Raw genomic sequence first — 21,426 nt, 5'->3', positions numbered from 1 at the left:
CCCCCGCCAAAGCCCCCCTTGCCCACGGATCCCCCCCCCCCACCCCCCGACTGTGGCGGCGTTGAACTTCGACCGCAGCCGCCAAGCCGTGTTCCCGAAAATAAATACCACATGCGACTGACGCGGTCGGGAACTCGGCCCATCGGTAGCGGAGCATCGGGGGAAGGCCTCAGGTAACGTCCTGAGGCCATCCCGACGGCGTGCGCCGTACTCTGGAGTACGCCGTTTTGGAGGGGGCGGAGCATGGCAAAAGCGGCACCACCCCTCCCGATTCTCCGGCCGATCGCCGAATGCAATTTCGACATCGGAGATCGGAGAATCCTGCCCATTGTGTTTGACCTTGGTTAGATGATGTAGTTAATGGGAGGAACCAGGGGCTGAAGCAGTCAGGCGTTAAGTTCAGTTTACATCTATCTGTGAACTGACTAGCTGCTTCCCTCAAAGCAGTTTAGTTATAAAGATTTTGCCTGTGAACAGAAAAGCAGTTTCTGAAAAGGCTGGCAGATTATGATAGTTTGACGGCAAGAATCTGTAAACTGGGCTCCTGAAGAAACAGTTTCTCAAAAGTGGTTTATCCAAGACATCTCTTTGCAGAAAGTTTTCCTACAGTACAGGAGGATGCGATTTGGCCCATCGTGTCTGCACAAACCCTCTGAAAGAGCACCTTACCTTGGCCTATAAACACCCCCCCCCCCCCCCCCCCCCCCACCACCCCTGCAACCCCACCTAACCTTTGGACGCCAAGGGATAACTTAGCATGGCCAATCCACCTAATCTGCACATCTTTGGACTGTGGAATGAAACCCTAGCTTCCGGAGGAAACCCAAGCAGACACAGGGAGATCGTTCAAACTCCACACACAGTCACCCAAGGCTGGAATCGAATCTAGGTCCCTGGTGCTGTGAGACAGCAGTGCTAACCACTGTGTCACCATGTTTGACTGGTAACTGTAAGCTATTTTTCTTTATGATGTTGAGGTTATTTTAATACTGTGTTAGTAATAAAGTTTGTTTTAATATACCGATGGAGCGAAGTTTCCTTTCCTCACAGTTTTACAAATTAAAATAAAATATTGTTTTTTCTGTCTGGTATCCTAGCAACTGTTGGGCCTGGTCCACAACCGTAATACAGGGATACTGCAGACACCGCAGTAACATTTTGCAGTTTAATACTGAAAAACTACCAGCAAGTTGGAGACTATGCCCACAAAGTCTAACTCCAGGTAACTTCACTTATTACAAAATAAAAATGAAATAAAGGATCTCCAAGCGCAGGACCTGTTTGTTAGATTGGACTGGATCTGGCTGGGGTAATCCATCACCTCACTTAGCTCCTCTATGAAATCCAGAACTGACAGATCCAGGAAATGGCACCTGTGATGCTAACAGAAGACTATTGTATAAATACAGCTACAGATACTAGAAGTTGAAGATTGAACAGCGGGTAAAACCACTGAAGTTGGTGTGCTGAAGGCTTCTCCCAGATTTGAGACCCGGAATATGGCAGGTGTTATGGGCGAGGCGTTTTCAGAACCCCAAAATGTATCATGGAGTTCAACCAACCTCTCCCTTTAATGGATTTGTTGCTTTTCCGAGCACACGGCTTTTTCCTAGGTGTAGGATTACAATTATGGACATGTGGGTTTTTAAACACAAAACACTTGTTTATTCCATGAACTCAACTTAACATCTTCAATAAATATTGGATCTCTTAACATCCCTTACTTCAAAGATAAAATATTGCAACAGTAAATAATTCATTAAAATGTTCCTTCAAACTTCCAAGAGACTTAACACCTTTAAACAAAATCACATCAGGTTAAAGGTTTTACAATTATGAGTTTAAATCACCCAAATGATCCAGAGATGGTCTTTCATGGCAGAGATCCAGCTCACTGCAAACACAGACACACACCAAGCTCTTTTCAAACTGCAAAACTAAAAACTGCAAAATGGCTGACCTGACCTCAGCTCCACCCACTCTCTGACATCACTGTTTTCTTAAAGGTACATTGCTTAAACATCCATGTCTTAAAAGGTACTCTCACATGACACAGGGCAGAGGGACTGCTGCTATCGGCCAAAGAAATTCTCTAACTATGCCGAAAAGGATGAATGACTTGCACTTATATAGCATCTTTCACGACCTCAGTGCAACCTTACACTTTACAGCCAATAAAGAATTTATGAGTGTAGTGTAGGAGATGCTGCAGACAGTTTGCAAATTAGCAAGATCCCACAAAGCACCAACATAATAACGATCAGATAATCTGATTTAGTGATGTTGCTTGAGGGATGAATGTTGGCAGACATCAGGGAGAGCTTTGCTACCTTTCCTCAAATACTCCCTTGGGATCTTTTGCGGGCTCCCTGAGACAGTAGACAGGGCCTCAGCTAAACATCTTACCTGAAAGGTTAAACTGAGCTTGGCTAAGGGGGCAACACTGTAAACCTGTTACGTTGTACACTATTATTTCGAGTCCTGCACCAAGTTATTTCATGCAGATTTTTAAAAGCATATCGGGGTCAGAATAAAACATCTGCTACAAGCTGAAATAAAACTTTGCGCTTGCTGACCTACACCTAAATCCCGACCTCAATTTTAAAATTCTCTCCTTATAAGTCCCTCCATGGCCTTACCCTCTCGAACTCAATACCCTCCTCCAGTTCTGTATCATTCAGGTCACTGCGATCCTCCAACCCTGGTCTCCTGCACATCCCCAAATATAATTGCTCCACCATTGGTGGCTGTGCTTTCAGTTGCTTGACCCTAAAGTGCTGGAACTCTTTCCCCCGGTTTCTCTGCCTCTCGAACATGTTTTCCTCTTTTAACCTACCACTTTGACCAAGATTTTGGTCACCTGACTTAATATTTTGTGGCTGGATATCTGTTCCAATAGGGAGATGTTAGGAAATTGGATCCGAAAATGGGATTGAAGATGTAGTGGGCAGTTTAGGGGTTAACAGACTGAGGGTGAAACTGCTAGCACGGAGTCAGAGGTATATACCCACACCTGGCCCAAGTTACATTATCCCATTCAGATCTAAACCTGTTAATGGGAATAAACAGGATACCTGTTCAGCCGGGGTGATTCACTCAAGATGCATTGACCTCCAGGACACTCTGATCTGACCAGCCATTAACACATTACATAGTCTGATGGCCTCTTTTGTCTGTAAATTGGAGGTTAATTGCATATTCATAGCATGGCCCTGTTCTTGTATAAACGGGAGTGGGCAATCAAAAGCCCAGCTGGCGGTGATGAGTTCAAGTCTGGACACCCCAGGACAGAACCATTGTTTGAGGGGCTGGGCAGAGCTCAAAGAGAGAAAAGAATCCTGTACCAACAGGTGGGGCCAGAGGGATTTGGAAGGCCACCGGGAGAAGTCATGAAAAGCTGCCACAGAGACAGGCTTTCAAAAAGAGGTCTGAAGGAACTACACTAGCAACAGGAATATATTCTGTAAATGCAAGTATCATTGTTGCCTGCCTGCATAAGTGAATTTTAAAGCTGTATGTTCATTTTACGTGCTGTTTAATGGGAAATCGTGGGTCAGGGTTAAGAGATACATGCAAGATGTTTTTGTTAGGTTTGAAGTTTAAAAGTTTAAATATTGTTTTCCTTTTGTTTTAATAAAGTTTTGTTTGTAAAAATAACCAAGCCCTATTTGTCATGCAATCATTCCTGGAGCGAATCGGTCTTTCCACACACAAATTTTTTTTTTAAAAACATTGCCGTTTTGGTCCAGTATCTTAGTCACTGTTAGAATCTGACCAGGCGTCCGTAACAATGTCACATTCAGTTTGTTTCCCTTCCTGCAAGAGTCTTTTTTACTGAGCCTTTGTCACCTCTAAACTTGGCCATTTCAATGCACACCTGGCCGGTCTCCCTCTGTGAACTTGAGGTCAACTAAAACTCTGCTGTCCGTGTCCTAACTCCCACAAATCCCCTTTACCCTGTGCTCGCTGACCAGCACTGCCTCTCGGTCAAGCAACATCTTTATTTTTAAATTCACAACTTTGTTTACAAATCCTTCCATGGCTTTGTCCCTTCCTATCTCCATAATCTCAAATAAGATACAGAACTTTATACATTGGATTCTTCCCATACTCTTCCCGTACATGTCAGTTTCCGGATCATTCATGTGCTTTCTTGCTCACATGCCCCCCCACAGGAACCCCCCCTTCCCTCCCTCTCCCCCACGAACGATGCCCCCCCCCCCCCCCCCCCCCCCCCTCTGGGTTGCTGTTGCTGCTGTCCGACCTTCATCTAACGCTCCGCGAGATGATCTAGGAACGGTTGCCACCGCCTGTAGAACCCCTGCGCAGACCCTCTCAAGGCAGACTTTATCCTCACTAACTTGATAAACCCTGCCATATCATTTATCCAGGCCTCCACGCTGGGGGCTTCGCCTCCTTCCACATTAGCAAGATCCTTCGCCGGGCTACTAGGGACGCAAAGGCCAGAATACCGGCCTCTTTCGCCTCCTGCACTCAAGGCTCGTCCACTACTCCAAATAGTGCTAGCCCCCAGCTTGGCTTGACCCGGACTTTCACCACCTTAGATATTGTTCCCGCCACTCCCGTCCAGAACCCCTCCAGTGCCGGGCATGACCAAAACATATGGACATGGTTCGCCGGACTTCCTGAGCACCTCCCACATCTGTCCTCTACCCCAAAGAACCTACTCAGCCTCGCCCCCGTCATATGCGCTCTATGAATCACCTTAAATTGTAGCAGGCTGAGCCTGGCACACGAGGAAGAGGAATTAACCCTACTTAGGGCATCAGCCCATAGCCTCTCCTCAATCTCCGACCCCCAACTCCTCCTCCCATTTACCCTTCAGCTCCTCTACCAAAGCCTCCCCCTCTTCTTTCATCTTCTGGTATATCGGCGAAAACCTTGCCCTCCCCGACCCATACGCCTGAGATCACCCTCCCCGACCCATACGCCCGAGATCACCCTATCTTGAATCCCCTGTGCCGGGAGTAGCGGAGATTCCCTCACCTGCTGCCTCACAAACGCCCTCACTTGCATGTACCTGAAAGCGTTTCCCGGGGGTAGCCCAAACTTCTCCTCCAGCACCCCTAAGCTCGCAAACGTCCCGTCAATGAACAGGTCCCCCATTCTTCTAATCCCTACCCGATGCCAGCTCTGAAATCCCCTGTCCATCCTTCCTGGGACAAACCGATGGTTGTCTCTGAACGGGGGCCACACCGAGGCTCCCGTCGCACCCCTGTGTCGTCTCCACTGCCCCCAGATCTTTAGCGTTGCCGCCACCACCGGGCTCGTGGTATACCTTGTCGGCCAGAGCGGCAGCGGTGCCGTCACCAGCGCCCCCAGGCTCGTTCCTTTGCAGGACGCCATCTCCAACCTCTTCCACGCCTCCCCCTCTCCCTCCATCACCCACTTACGGATCATTGCCACATTGGCTGCCCAATAATAACCACCCAGATTCGGCAATGCCAACCCTCCTCTATCTCTGCTACGCTCCAAGAACCCCCTCCTTACCCGCGGGGTCTTGCTCGCCCACACAAATCCTGTAATGCTCCTGTTTACCCTCTTAAAAAAGGCCCTAGTAATCACAATTGGGAGGCATTGGAATACAAAAAGAAATCTCGGGAGGACCACCATTTTAACCGACTGTACCCTACCCGCCAGCGAGAGTGGCAACATGTCCCACCTTTTAAAATCCTCCTCCATCTGTTTCATCAATCGCGTCAAATTGAGTTTATGCAGTGCCCCCCAACTCCTAGCTACCTGAATCCCCAAATATCGAAAGCTCCTTTCCGCCCTCCTCAACGGTAGGTCCTCTATCCCTCTTCCCTGGTCCCCCGGATGGATCACAAAGAGCTCACTCTTTCCCACATTGAGCTTATAGCCCGAAAAGTCTCCAAACTCCCGTAGGATCTGCATTACCTCAACCATCCCCTCCACTGGATCCATCACATACAGCAACAGGTCGTCTGCATACAACGACACTCTATGTTCCTCTCCCCCTCGAACTATCCCCTTCCATTTCCCCGACTCCCGTAACGCCATGGCCAAAGGTTCATTTGCTAATGCAAACAGCAGAGGGGACAGGGGGCACCCCTGCCTCGTCCCTCGATACAGCCGGAAATACTCCGACCTCCGCCGATTCGTGACCACACTATCCACCGGGGCTTTATACAGGAGCTTAACCCAACTAATAAACCCTCCCCCGAACCCAAACCTCCTCAACACTTCCCAGAGATACTCCCACTCTACCCGATCAAAGGCTTTCTCCATGTCCATGGCTGTCACTATCTCCGCTTCTCCCTCCACCGATGGCATCATTATCAAATTTAAGAGCCTTCGCACATTAGTGTTTAACTGCCTACCCTTTACGAATCCCGTCTGGTCCTCGTGAATCACCCCCGGAACACAGTCCTCAATCCTCATGGCCAACATTTTTGCCAGCACCTTAGCATCTACATTAAGGAGCGAGATCAGTCTATATGACCCACATTGCAGTGGGTCCTTATCCCGCTTTAAGATCAAAGAGATCGTCGCCTCCGACATTGTCGGGGGCAGGGTCCCCCCCCTCCCTTGATTCATTGAAGGTCCTTACCAGCAACGGGGCTAACAGGTCTACATACTTCCTGTAGAACTCCACCGGGAACCCATCCGGCCCCGGGGCCTTCCCTGCCTGCATGCTCTCCAGTCCTTTCACCAGCTCCTCCACCCCAATTGGCGCCCCCAGACCAGCCACCTCCTGCACCTCCACCCTTGGGAACCTCAACTGATCCAAGAATCGCCGCATCCCCTCTTTTCCCCCTAGGGGCTAGGACCTATACAGTTCCTCGTAAAAGGCCTTAAAAGCCTCATTCACTTTCCCAACACTCCGCACCGTAGTTCCCCTGCCATCTTTGACTCCACCTATTTCCTTCGCTGCCATCCTATTACGGAGATGGTGTGCCAGCATCCGGCTCGCCTTCTCCCCATGTTCATATATCGCCCCCTATGCCTTCCTCCACTGTGCCTCTGCCTTCCCTGTGGTCAACAGGTCGAACTCCGTCTGGAGACCTCGTCTCTCCCGGAGTAGTCCCTCATCTGGAGCCTCTGCATAGCTCCTGTCCACCCTTAAAATCTCCCCCACTAACCTCTCCCTTTCCCTGCCCTCGCTCTTCACCCTGTGAGCCCTGATGGAGATTAACTCTCCCCTGGCCACCGCCTTCAGCGCCTCCCATACTACTCCCACCTGCACCTCCCCGTTGTCGTTGGCCTCCAGATACCTTTCGATACACCCCCGCACTCTCCCGCACACTTCCTCGTCTGCCAGCAGTCCCACATCCAACCTCCACAACGGGCGCTGGTCCCTCTCTTCCCCTAACTCCAGTTCCACCCAGTGCGGGGCATGGTCTGAAATGGCTATGGCCGAATACTCCGTTCCCTCCATTTTCGGGATCAGTGCCCTGCCCAAAACAAAAAAATCTATCCGGGAGTAGGCCGGGAGAAAGTACGTGGGAGAAAAAAGGTCTGGCAAATCTCCACGGATCTACTCCCCCCATCTGATCCATAAACCCCGAGCACCTTGGCCGCAGCCGGCCTCCTCCCCGTCCTAGATCTGGAACGATCTACTGCTGGGTCCAGCACTGTGTTAAAATCCCCACCCATTATCAAGCTCCCTACCTCCAGGTCCGGAATACGCCCCAACATCCGTTTCATGAATCCAGCATCGTCCCCATGTTTTACTCCTTTAAGACACACATAAACCTCATTGTCTAAGTTGTTGGTTGTCTGATCTGTTATCTCCTTATGTTGCTCAGTGTCATGCCCCTCTAATTACCTTGGGATGTTTCATTAAATAATGGGCACTACACAAAATACAAGTTGTTGCTCTATAAAACTAAGTTGGTGCTGCTTATTATAAATGTGAAAAAAGATGCTGCACACTAGATGCACACTTCTAATCCACAACCAGCTGTCTTAACCCATCCCATTAAAGCAGAGATATCTAGTGAAGGTCAGCAACTTGAATTACTGGACCTGATTTTAACTGTGCAAGTGGATGAGTTTTACATGAGGTAAAATCAGGACATTAACACTTTGTCTCTACAGATGTTGCTTGACCTGATGTGTGTGCCCATCATTTTCAATTTTTCCTGCAGATTTCCAGCATCTGTGACTTTTTGCTTTAGTTTTTAAAACTAGAAATGTGGTTCAATTTGAATTGAACAAGAGAATTGAAATTCTCCTCACAATTTTAAACCTTTCCTTCTCACTATAAGGCCACCATGGAGGAGGGATGCAATTTGTAGACCAAGCACTTCTGAACTGTGGTGAAATGCACAGTGAACACAGCAGCCTGGGTAAGACAGCTCACAGGTAGCTACATAAACCTAGGATGAAGTACTGGTAAGTTACAGGACTGCTGTGGCAATGATAAGAGCAAACAGAGAGGGGAATGAATATTACTACACGTTTGTCATAACTATAGAATCCCCACAGTGCAGGAGGCCGGCATTTGGCACATCGAATCTACAACAACCCTCTGAAAGAGCACCATATCTAGGCCATTACCCCAGCCCTTTCCCCATAACCCGACCTAACCTACACATCCCTGGACACAAAGGGGCAATTTTAGTATGGCCAATCCACCTAACCAGCACATTTTTGGATTGTGGGAGGAAATCAGAGCATCTGGAGGAAACCCACGCAGCCATGGGAGAAATTGCGTACTCACAGTCACCCAAGGCCAGAACTAAGCCCGTGTCCTTGGGGCTTGAAGCAGCAGCATTCAAGCACAGAGCTTTAAGTGTCAAAGCCCTAGCAGCACATTGATATCAATATATAAAAAATGTCCTAGTGGTAACACCCAGTTTATCCCGAGGCACAAACATGAATGTTTTTCTACCTGGTTTAACTCGGCACTGAATACATGGGGTCTAGTAGGATGCTCAGAACAGCAAATACACCAGAAACAAAACTCATGACTCAAATACGTTAAAAGACTGCAGAGGTTTTAAACACAAGAGCTCATTTTACCTTCCTCGGACTGTCGACATAGCTGGGAGTGATGGCAACGTTTGTCCCAGAATGTGGGGTGCTGTCAGAGGCTTGGCCAGCACCTTTCCCAGAATGGACTGCAGCCTGCTGCTCCTCAAAGCTCCTACATGCATTGGAAGAGAAATATATTATTCTTATATTTGAAAAACAGAAGGTAACATGACAGCAGTGATAAACTGAACCTTGTGGCCGATACTCAGATGGTCAGTGGCAGGATTAGCTCCAGCTTCAATCGGGATCCCATCAACATCAGGGTCTGAATTTCTCACTTCTCCTCATCGTGCAGTTAAAAGGGGAGTTTAATTAAAGGACCGTCAACCTGGGGACCAGAAACTGAACTGGACCAGTTATATAAATACTGTGGCTACAAGAGCATGTCAGAGGCTGGGAATTCTGCTGCAGATAACTCAGCTACTGACTCATCAAAGCCCGTCCACCATCTACAAGGCATAAGTTAGGAATGTAATGGAATACTGTCCACTTGCCTGGATGAGGGCAGTTCCAATAACACTCAAGAAACTTGACACCATCCAGCCACTTGATTAGCACACCATCCACAAACTTTCACTCCCTCCACCACAGTGACAGCCATGTGTACCATCTATCAGATGCACTGCAGGAACTCACCAAGGTTCCTTGAACATCACCTTCCAAATCAACTAGAAGGACAAGGACAGCAGACACATGGGAACACCACCACCTGCAAGTTCCCCTCCAGGTCACGCACCATCCCGACTTGGAATTTTATCTGCCATTCTTTCACTGTTGCCGAGTCAAAATCCTGGAACTCCCTCCCTAACAGCATTGTGTGTGTACCTACACCACATGGCGGCTCACCACCACCTTCTCAAGGGGCAATTATGCATGGGAAATAAAAATGTTAACCTGGTCAGCGACACCCACACCCCATGAAAGACTTTGAAAAACCGTCATTAGGTTTCATAATCACCTTAAAAACACTTTGTGTTGCTTTGGGACTAGAGTTTTTAGGGTATTTTTGAAGCACAATTAGCCTAGTTCAGGAACCTCCATTAAAATGTGTCAAGAAATAGAATTTTAAGTTATCCATATTTGTTTTTATGGGTATTAGAAATAAGGTATAGCTTTAAGTAAGCTTAATTTTGTGTTTCTATATTTGTGTGGTAAGAAAGGGTTAATAACGTCAGTTTGGTTCGGATGCTTGCATTGTAATGAGGGTTTTATGACATTAAAACAAACACAAGGTTTAAAGAAACTAGGCTGTTACTTGCCAACCAGGGTAACAACACCGAAACAGCAAGAGCACTTGAATCAGCTGGAACCAGATAACCCAGAAAAAAGCAGCTGTCACAGAAATTGCCAGAACAGGGAAGACATGAAGAGGGTAGGCCTCAAGCTAAAGAACAGAAAGTTCTTTAGAAACCAGGGAATGGGACACAGAGTTCCAGGAAGTCTGCAGAATCAAAGGAATAAAGAACAGGAATCTGAACAAGATCCTGTTCAATTAAGTTAAAGTAAGGAGCAGATTAAATCTCCGAATTAAAGACAGGGCTGTAAGGTGCAAACCTGGGACGACGGCTTGCAAGAAGCCAAAGATCTGAGGTAATGAGAAGATTGGCAATTCCTACCACGGGCTTGTGAAGCAGTGGTGTTTTGTGGGCATGGCTGGGTACCTGAGATAGTCTGTGAAAGGCAGAGTTTGCATGAACGTGCTGCTCCAGGGCAGAGGAATACTGGAAGGAGAGGCTGAAGTCCTGGAAGTGGATCCTTGGTGAAGACATCCAAGAGAAAACATTGTTTGGGAGAAGATTCCAAAGCATGTTCTTAGAGAGTGGAATTTGAAAAGCCTTGTGCAGAATACAGAGTTTCAGTGTGGCATGTTGGCTCACGGTGTGACAAGCATCTTGGGGGGGGGGGGGGGGCATAGATTTAGGATAAATCCGCAGAAGTTGTATTGGGTGGGCATCTGTCATTCGGTTACAGAGTGTGGGGTAGCTGACTACATTTCACCTATTGGTTTACATGGACTGCGCACCTACTGTGAAATTTAAGAGTACAAGGTGGATTTTATAACTTGTGTTATCCTTACAAATCTGTGTACTTCTGTGAAAAAGGAGTGAAGGAACAGTGTACAATAGCAAATCATAATAAATGTTTTATTCCTTTATCGAAATCCTGCTAGTACTGTTGCTTCATAGCGCCAGGGACCCGGGTTCGATTTCTGGCTTGGGTCACTGTCTGTACACGTTCTCCCAGTGTCTGCGTGAGCTTCCTCCGGGTGCTCCAGTTTCCTCCCACAAGCCCTGAAAGACGTGCTTGTTAGGTGAATTGGACATTCTCAATTCTCCCTCTGTGTACCTGAATAGGCGCCAAAGTGTGGCGATTAGGTGATTTTCAGAGTAACTTCATTGCAGTGTTAATGTAAGCCTACTTGTGACACTAATAAAGATTATTATTATTAAAAGTTAGGATCCAGGCACCATGGTGGTCCAGTGGTTAGCATTGCTGTCTAACGGCGCCGAGGTCCCAGGTTCGATCCCAGCCCTGGGTCACTGTCCGTGTGGACTTTGCACATTTTCCTCGTGTCTGCGTGGGTTTCGCCCCCACAACCCAAAGATGTGCAGGGTAGGTGGATTTGTCATGCCAAATTGCCCCTTAATTGGAAAAAAATGAATTGAGTACGCTACATTTTTTTTAAAAGTTAGGATCCATCAAGCCAGGTTCCATTCTGGGATCTGACTGTCCAGCAGTATCATTAACTGGGATCGTAACAAATGACACAGGCTCAGTTTCATAACCTAATCACTGTGCAGAAACTCCCTCTCTATGTTTGCACTGTCCTTCCGCATGGATCCATGTGGGCAGTGGTCTATCGGATCCATGCGGGCAGTGGTCCCTCGGATCCATGCGGGCAGTGGTCCCTCGGATCCATGGGGTCAGTGGTCCATTGGATCCATGCGGGCAGTGGTCCATCGGATCCATGGGGTCAGTGGTCCATCGGATCCATGCGGGCAGTGGTCCCTCTGATCCATGGGGTCAGTGGTCCATCGGATTTATGCGGGCAGTGGTCCCTCGGATCCATGGGGTCAATGGTCTATCAGATCCATGCGGGAAGTGGTGCCTCAGATCCATGTGGGCAGCGGTCCCTCGGAACCATGGGGTCAGTGGTCCATCCAATCCATGGGGTCAGGAGATCCCAAATCCCCAACAGAGTTAAAATTTGGAATTAAATGAGTGGGAATCAATTTGAAATTTTAAACGATCACATCAGGATTAATCCAAGTATAAAATGTGGATTGAGACCATTGCACAATTCAGGGGGAAGAATAATCACCTTTGACAAAGGGTCATTTGGACTCGAACATTAGCACTTTTCTCTCCCGACAGATGCTGCCAGACCTGCTGAGATTTTGCAGCATTTTCTCTTTTGGTTATTTATATGGAAGAATAACCTCAGTTGATAAATCCATTAGAGACTGTGTAATGAAGCAAATCTCCCAGAATTAGTTCTGAACTGCAACTGAATGAAGCCTGACCTTTTTGAAACACTTTATCCTCAGTGCAAATGGAATGGTGATAAAGATGGGGCCATTTTCACTCAGCTCAGTTCCCAGTCCAAGTAGCAGGGCTCTGAAGCAAAGGCTGAAGGCTCCTTCCCCATCTCAGAATGTATAGGGGCAGTTTTGTCTCTGAGGTGAGCAGGGGAATGAGGAAAGGAGGGAGGAGAGGAGTGAGCGAGGGGGCAAGCGCGATATAACGGCATTTATGCCACAGAAGAAACCACGGTGATTGACTGCAATCATTGTGCAACCAGGGAACACGCCACTCAAAGCAAAGGAGGGCTCACCTCTGGTTGGCCTCCATCTCCAGCAAAGCTGACAAAGCGGACGTTCCCTTCTTCCCGAGAGGTGGGCCGGCTGGTTCAGTGGGATAGTTTGAGAGGGGCCCCGTCACCTGCAGTCCTTTAATGGGAGCCCCCTTCTGAAACATGAATTGAAAAAATCTGCATGAGTTCAATAAAGCGTCACATTCATGAGTGGCTGAAAGCCAACCATCCACCGGATGACAAATCAGCCTCTTCCTTTGATAATCAATCTCAATCAATAAATAAATAAATAGGAAATGAAAGGGTGACAGGAATATTCCAGAAGTCTGATTCAGAAGTCTTATTCTGGTATCTCCCAACCAAGATCAAAATTACTCTCACTCTTCAACAGTGTTGAACATCCATAAGGATGTTTCCTCACCTCGAGGCCGAACAATGAGCAGGTAGAAAAAACAGAAACAAACAGATCATTTATTGTTCGATCCTTCATCGGAAAATTTCAATCAGGTAGGACCACCTATCACAATAAATCAAAGCCATTTAATACTTCTGTTCACTTCAAAATCTCACTTCCCTGAGCACCTCATCTCTCTTTAGGTTTTAGATCGGTGCTCTTATACTCGCCATGGCTGAGATAAAAGGCCTGGAATTATCCCCACTACAGCATTAAAACACTGCAGATTACAGTGCCCACTATACTCTCCTGACTCCTTAACATCATACCAGACTAAAACTAATAATCTGATTTATCTGACAAAGCTAGAGAGAACACTTTGAAGACTTCATGTAGGGAAACTGCTATTCCCTGGAGCTATTATTTACCTAACGTGGTGTTAGACAATGTAATGTCCTCATCCCAACATTCCAAAGGGAATGGGTCATACTCCACCACCTGGCTACAAATCTGCAGGTTAACCTGTATGCTAATGTTTCAACTGAGCATCTCGAGCAACCACATCTCACAACCACCCATTACAGAGACCTGGTTGAGGGAAGGGCAGGATTGGCAGCTAAACGTTCCAGGATTTAGATGTTTCAGGCGGGATAGAGGGGGATGTAAAAGGGGAGGCGGAGTTGCGCTACTTGTTCGGGAGAATATCACAGCTATACTGCGAGAGGACACCTCAGAGGGCAGTGAGGCTATATGGGTAGAGATCAGGAATAAGAAGGGTGCAGTCACAATGTTGGGGGTATACTACAGGCCTCCCAACAGCCAGCGGGAGATAGAGGAGCAGATAGGTAGACAGATTTTGGAAAAGAGTAAAAACAACAGGGTTGTGGTGATGGGAGACTTCAACTTCCCCAATATTGACTGGGACTCACTTAGTGCCAGGGGCTTAGACGGGGCGGAGTTTGTAAGGAGCATCCAGGAGGGCTTCTTAAAACAATATGTAAACAGTCCAACTAGGGAAGGGGCAGTACTGGACCTGGTATTGGGGAATGAGCCCGGCCAGGTGGTAGATGTTTCAGTAGGGGAGCATTTTGGTAACAGTGACCACAATTCAGTAAGTTTTAAAGTACTGGTGGACAAGGATAAGAGTGGTCCGAGGATGAATGTGCTAAATTGGGGGAAGGCTAATTATGACAATATTAGGCGGGAACTGAAGAACATAGATTGGGGGCGGATGTTTGAGGGCAAATCAACATCTGACATGTGGGAGGCTTTCAAGTGTCAGTTGAAAGGAATACAGGACAGGCATGTTCCTGTGAGGAAGAAAGATAAATACGGCAATTTTCGGGAACCTTGGATGACGAGTGATATTGTAGGCCTCGTCAAAAAGAAAAAGGAGGCATTTGTCAGGGCTAAAAGGCTGGGAACAGACGAAGCCTGTGTGGCATATAAGGAAAGTAGGAAGGAACTTAAGCAAGGAGTCAGGAGGGCTAGAAGGGGTCATGAAAAGTCATTGGCAAATAGGGTTAAGGAAAATCCCAAGGCTTTTTACACGTACATAAAAAGCAAGAGGGTAGCCAGGGAAAGGGTTGGCCCACTGAAGGATAGGCAAGGGAATCTATGTGTGGAGCCAGAGGAAATGGGCGAGGTACTAAATGAATACTTTGCATCAGTATTCACCAAAGAGAAGGAATTGGTAGATGTTGAGTCTGGAGAAGGGGGTGTAGATAGCCTGGGTCACATTGTGATCCAAAAAGACGAGGTGTTGGGTGTCTTAAAAAATATTAAGGTAGATAAGTCCCCAGGGCCTGATGGGATCTACCCCAGAATACTGAAGGAGGCTGGAGAGGAAATTGCTGAGGCCTTGACAGAAATCTTTGGATCCTCGCTGTCTTCAGGGGATGTCCCGGAGGACTGGAGAATAGCCAATGTTGTTCCTCTGTTTAAGAAGGGTAGCAAGGATAATCCCGGGAACTACAGGCCGGTGAGCCTTACTTCAGTGGTAGGGAAATTACTGGAGAGAATTCTTCGAGACAGGATCTACTCCCATTTGGAAGCAAATGGACGTATTAGTGAGAGGCAGCACGGTTTTGTGAAGGGGAGGTCGTGTCTCACTAACTTGATAGAGTTTTTCGAGGAGGTCACTAAGATGATTGATGCAGGTAGGGCAGTAGATGTTGTCTATATGGACTTCAGTAAGGCCTTTGACAAGGTCCCTCATGGTAGACTAGTACAAAAGGTGAAGTCACACGGGATCAGGGGTGAACTGGCAAGGTGGATACAGAACTGGCTAGGCCACAGAAGGCAGAGGGTAGCAATGGAGGGATGCTTTTCTAATTGGAGGGCTGTGACCAGTGGTGTTCCACAGGGATCAGTGCTGGGACCTTTGCTCTTTGTAGTATATATAAATGATTTGGAGGAAAATGTAACTGGTCTGATTAGTAAGTTTGCAGACGACACAAAGGTTGGTGGAATTGCGGATAGCGATGAGGACTGTCTGAGGATACAGCAGGATTTAGATTGTCTGGAGACTTGGGCGGAGAGATGGCAGATGGAGTTTAATCCGGACAAATGTGAGGTAATGCATTTTGGAAGGGCTAATGCAGGTAGGGAATATACAGTGAATGGTAGAACCCTCAAGAGTATTGAAAGTCAAAGAGATCTAGGAGTACAGGTCCACAGGTCATTGAAAGGGGCAACACAGGTGGAGAAGGTAGTCAAGAAGGCATACGGCATGCTTGCCTTCATTGGCCGGGGCATTGAGTATAAGAATTGGCAAGTCATGTTGCAGCTGTATAGAACCTTAGTTAGGCCACACTTGGAGTATAGTGTTCAATTCTGGTCGCCACACTACCAGAAGGATGTGGAGGCTTTAGAGAGGGTGCAGAAGAGATTTACCAGAATGTTGCCTGGTATGGAGGGCATAAGCTATGAGGAGCGATTGAATAAACTCGGTTTGTTCTCTCTGGAACGAAGGAGGTTGAGGGGCGACCTGATAGAGGTATACAAAATTATGAGGGGCATAGACAGAGTGGATAGTCAGAGGCTTTTCCCCAGGGTAGAGGGGTCAATTACTAGGGGGCATAGGTTTAAGGTGAGAGGGGCAAGGTTTAGAGTAGATGTACGAGGCAAGTTTTTTACGCAGAGGGTAGTGGGTGCCTGGAACTCACTACCGGAGGAGGTAGTGGAAGCAGGGACGATAGGGACATTTAAGGGGCATCTTGACAAATATATGAATAGGATGGGAATAGAAGGATACGGACCCAGGAAGTGTAGAAGATTGTAGTTTAGTCGGGCAGTATGGTCGGCACGGGCTTGGAGGGCCGAAGGGCCTGTTCCTGTGCTGTACATTTCTTTGTTCTTTGTTCTTTGGACTAAGACATGGACACAAACAAACTGAACACATTCCCGTAGGCGTTCCCCTTAACAATACTACCAACCATTTCAGCAGCGGAGAGGAGAGCAGCAGATCGGTAAACTAACAGAGAGCAGCTCGGGAAGGTAGGGAAGTTTAAATTCTGACTAGGGATCGGAGATCTTCAATTTCAGTGGCGGAGAGGAGCGCAGCTGATGGGTAAATGAACAGAGAGCAGCTCGGAAAGGTAAGGCAGTAAGTTCTCTCGATCGCTCTCTCTCGATCACTCTCTCTCTCTCTGAAACTGACAAGAGTTCCGACTGGGGGAAAAAGAACTGAAAGTAACATCATAGGAAGACTGTGATTTGATTGGCTAATAGGGAAGCTGTAATAAATTTGAAAACCCACTTTATTAAAGTTTATAAATTGCTTTCAGACAGAGGTAATAAGGAGAGATTATTAAAAAACCAGTCTATAGAATAAAAAATTAGAGTTTAAAAACCAAATTAAAAATAATTAAATAAAATAGAGATGGAGAGTCAGGTGACGTGTTGTTTCTGCATGATGTGGGAACTGGTGGGACCCATTGTGGTTCCCAGTGTCCACGTCTGCAGTAAGTGTCGGTTGTTTGAGGAACTCCAGCTCAGAGTTGATGAGTTGGAGCCTGAACTTCGGACACCTCAGGGAGGGGGAGAGGTACCTGGACACGGTGGTCAGAGACAGGAGGGTAAGACTGCGATGAGGCAGGTAAAGGGATCCAGGAGGTAAGGTTGCAGGAGCCTTAACCTTTATCCCTGTCCAACAGGTTTGAAGTTCTTGCTCAGTGTGTGGACGGGAATGGAGACTGCTGGCGGGATGACAAAAATAACCACAGCACTGTGGTACAGGGAGCCATTCAAGTGGGAGAAGAGAAAAGAAATGTAGTCGTAATTGGGGATAGTATAGTTAGGGGCATTGACACTGTTCTGTGACCAGGATCGAGAATCCTGAAGGTTGTATTACCTACTTGGTGCTCGGGTTTATCTGGGCTGCAGAGGAACTTGGGAGTGGGAGGGTAAAGATCCAATTGTCGTGGTTCACGTTGCGAACAACGACATAGGGAGAACAAGGACAGAGGTTCTGCAAAGGAGTAATAACAGCTAGGAGCTAAATTAAAAAGCAGAACCAAAAAGGTAATAATCTCTGGATTAGTACCTGAATCACGAGCCAATTGGCACAGAGTCAATTTGATTAAGGAGGTAAATGCGTGGCTCAAAGATTGGGGTGGGAGAAATGGGTTTGAATTCAGGGGACATTGACACCAGTACTGGGGAAGGAGGGAGCTGTTCCGAAGGGGCGGTCTTCATCGGAATCATGCTGGGACCAGAGTCCGAGCGAATTGGTAACTCGGGCTGTAAATAGGGCTTTAAACTAAATGGGAGGTGGGGGAGGGTTTGGGTTGTAGGGGAAACTAGAAAACCCAATTTAAAGGAGGCGATAAGAGCGCAGGCTAGCAATGTGATGGATGGTTACCAGAAAATAAAAGTGAGGGACAGACCAGGTGAATGTCTTTATACACCAAGAAGTGTAGGGAAATTTAACAGTTAAACAAACAGGGTCTGGGAATTGAATATCCAAGGGCATGCAGTAGTTCGGAAAGATAGGCTTAAAGGAAGAAGAGCCCTGCTGGTGAGGAAAGTGATCAATGCTGTAATGAGAAATGACACAAGCACTGGATATCAAATGTGGAATCAGTCTAGGTAGAAATGAGAAATAGCAAGGGGAAAAAGTCCTTGGTAGGAGTAATCTATAGGTCCCCAAACAGTAGTTCTGCAGTGGGGCACAGTATAAACCAGGAAATACTCGGGGCTTGCAAGAAAGGTACGGCAATAATAATGGGTGATTTTAATATGCTCATAGATTGGAGGAATCAAATTGGCAGTGTCGCCTGGAGGCAGAGTTCATTGAATGTATTAGAGATTGCTTCCTGGAACAGTATGTTGAGGAACCAACCAGGGAGGAGGTTCCTCTCGAATTGGTATTCTGTAATGAGGAGGGATTAATTAATGACCTCATAGGTAAGGATCCTCTAGGGAGTGGTGACCACAGTATGGTAGAATTCAAGGTTCAGTTTGGGGTGAGAAAGTGGAGTCCCACACTAGTGTTCTGGAATTAAACAAAGGAAATTACATAGGCAAGAGGACAGATTTGGCTCGAGTATACCGGGCAGGAAGGCTAAAAGGTGGGACAGCTGACGAGCAGTGGCAGTTGTTTAAGGAGACACTCAATTCCTCACAACTAACCTCGGTGCCATGAGGCAAGAGTGCTAATCACTGCGCCATCATACTGCCCCCAAGGCAGAGGAGTTGAGGCCATGATGCAATCAGCCATGATCACATTTGAGGTGTTTAGCCAGGGTGGCATGTGGCGCAGTGGTTAGAACTGGGACTACAGCGCTGAGGACCCAGGTCCAAATCCCGGCCCTGGGTCACTGTCCTCGTGGAGTTTGCAGTCTCCCCGTGTCTGCGTGGATGTGCAGAATAGATGGATTGGCCACGCTAAATTGCCCCTTAATTGGAAAAAAAAATAATTGGCTACTCTAAATTAAAAAAAAAGGTGTTTAGGCTTGGCAGGCTAAATTGTCTACTAGACCATGTGTTCCAGGGAGGAGATGCTCTGGCTGATTTTGCAATCCAGTTCTTGGTCTGTAGCATTGCAGGTAACAGATGAGGAACTCATCAGCCATGATAGAATGGCAGAGCAGTCTCGATGGGCCGAATGGCCTATTTCCACTCCAGAATCTTATGAACTTATGAACCAGCTAATTGCGTTTACTCTTCATTGCTGCAGTGACATGGGGAAGCACAACTGGCTGAAGGCATTGTAAAATCCAATTGGCCTGGCTAGCTAAAATTACTCAATAGCAACTTGTATTCGTATTGTGCCCCTAACACAATTAAAGCCACCCCAAGATGTTTCTTGGGACCAAAATTTAATATGAACCACATAAGGAAATATTAGTCAAATCCATATTCAATATGAAGTTTTCAAAGAGTGTTTTAAAGGAGGTAAACGAGGTACAGAGCAGGGGCTGGATGGGTTTACGAAGGGATTTCCAGGACGTAGGTAACTAAAGGCATGGCCACCAATGGCGGGGAGATTAAAATAGGGGTTGCTCATAGAGCAAGAATCGGATGAATGCAGATATCTCAAAGGGTTGCGAGGCTAGAGGAGATTATAGAGATAGGGAGAGGTGAGTCCATGATGTGATTGGAGAATAAGGATGAAAATTTTACAATCAAGGTGTTGCTTAACCAAGGGCCAATGTAGGACAGCGAGCACAGGAGGGATAGGCAAATATGATTTGATGCAACATTGGCCACGAGCAGTAGAGCTTTGGACAACCTCAGGTTTATGGAGGGCAGAATCCATAGAATCCCTACAATGAAGGCGGTCATTTGGCACCGTCCCTCTGAAAGAGCACCCTCCCTAGGCACACACTCCCGCCCTGTCCCTGAAACCCCATGCACTGATCATGACTAATCCACCTAACCTGCACATCTTTGGACTGTGGGAGGAACCTGGAGCACCTGGAGGAAACCTACGTAGACACAGCGAGAACGTGCAAACTCCACACAGACAGTCACCCATGGCATAATTGAACCCCAGTCCCTGGCACTGGTCAGGCAGCCGTGCTAACCACTGTGCCACCGTGTTGCCATGGGAGGCTGGCGAGGAATGTGTTTGGGTGAGGTGGGATTTCATCAGCAGATGAACTGAAGCAGTGGCAGTGTTGGAGTCAAGCGGCATCAGAGATGAAGAGAGAGTCTTAGTGATGGTGCGGCTGTGTGACTGGAAGTTCATCATATTTTTGTACATTTATCTATGGGATGTGGGCATCGCAGGCTGTGCCAGCATTTATTGTTCACCCATAATTGCCCTTGAGAGGGTAGTTAAGAGTCATGGCAGTGGGTCTGGAGTCACATGTGGGCCAGACCAAGTAAGGGCGGCAGATTTCATTCCCTAAAGGACATTAGTGAACGAGATGGGTTTTACGACAATCGACAATGGTCATTATTAGACTTTTAATTGCAGATTGTTTTAAAATTCAAATTTTGCCACTTGGCCTGGTGGAATTCGAATCCGGGTCCCAGAGCCTGGTTCTCTGGGTTACTAGTCCAGTGATGATGGCACTACGTCATCGCCTCCCCAATATTCGCAACACAATATCTATCCCCCTGTCCACAATGTAGAAGGTTGGTGGTGTGGAAATCCAACTACATCAGGGTGTTTCAAAAATGCCGCTGGCCCTATTTTGTTAGAAGATCATATAGTGTGTGTGAGAGATCACATCTGGAGAACTATGTGCAGGTTTGGTCTCCTTACCCAAGGAAGGACATACTTACCTTAGAGGGAGTGCATTATAGGTTATTAGACTGATTCCTGGGATGAGGAGACTAATAATAGGTTGTTCTACTGTACCATATAAATTCTGAAGGGGTTTGACAAGGGAGAGCACCTCAGGAATCTGTAACACGCGGTCAGAATATCAGAATAAGGCGTTGGGTATTTAAGACTGAGATCAGGAGAAATTGCTTCACTCAAAGGGTTAAGAATCTTTGGAATTCTCTACCCCGAGAGCTCTGGATGCTCAATCACAGTATATTTGAGACAGAGATCGATAGATTTTTGCATATTAAGGAAATCAAAGGAATATGGACATAGTTTTGGAGGATAGAGTTGAACTGAACTGATTTAATGGCAGAGCAAGCTTGAAGGGTTGAATGTCCTACTGCTGCTCATATTTAGGGTGACAAGGTAGCACAGTGGTTATCACTGTTGCTTCACAGTGCCAGGCACCTGAGT

The 21,426-nt window shown here is 47.1% G+C and overlaps 1 protein-coding gene across 7 annotated transcripts in view; it reads right to left on the bottom strand.

Annotated features, from left to right (window-relative positions):
• depdc5 (DEP domain containing 5, GATOR1 subcomplex subunit) overlaps nucleotides 1-21,426 on the bottom strand; it is a 265,638-nt gene that overhangs the window by 93,983 nt on the left and 150,229 nt on the right. For all 7 annotated transcript variants that reach the window (XR_011940662.1, XM_072498598.1, XM_072498564.1 and 4 more), the window contains exons 30-31: nucleotides 12,857-12,990; nucleotides 9,010-9,133 (exon numbers count right to left, since the gene is read on the bottom strand). Coding sequence is in view for 6 of the 7 variants with exons in the window: in XM_072498598.1 (XP_072354699.1) it covers nucleotides 9,010-9,133; nucleotides 12,857-12,990 (258 nt within the window). In the remaining variant the exon portion in view is untranslated. The remainder of the gene's footprint in view (nucleotides 1-9,009; nucleotides 9,134-12,856; nucleotides 12,991-21,426) is intronic.

The sequence above is a fragment of the Scyliorhinus torazame genome, chromosome 1 (assembly GCF_047496885.1).
Source record: "Scyliorhinus torazame isolate Kashiwa2021f chromosome 1, sScyTor2.1, whole genome shotgun sequence".
NCBI classification, from domain to species: Eukaryota; Metazoa; Chordata; class Chondrichthyes; order Carcharhiniformes; family Scyliorhinidae; genus Scyliorhinus; species Scyliorhinus torazame.
The sequence above is the reverse complement of the archived record's forward strand: the minus strand, read 5'-3'. Positions and strand labels throughout refer to the sequence as shown.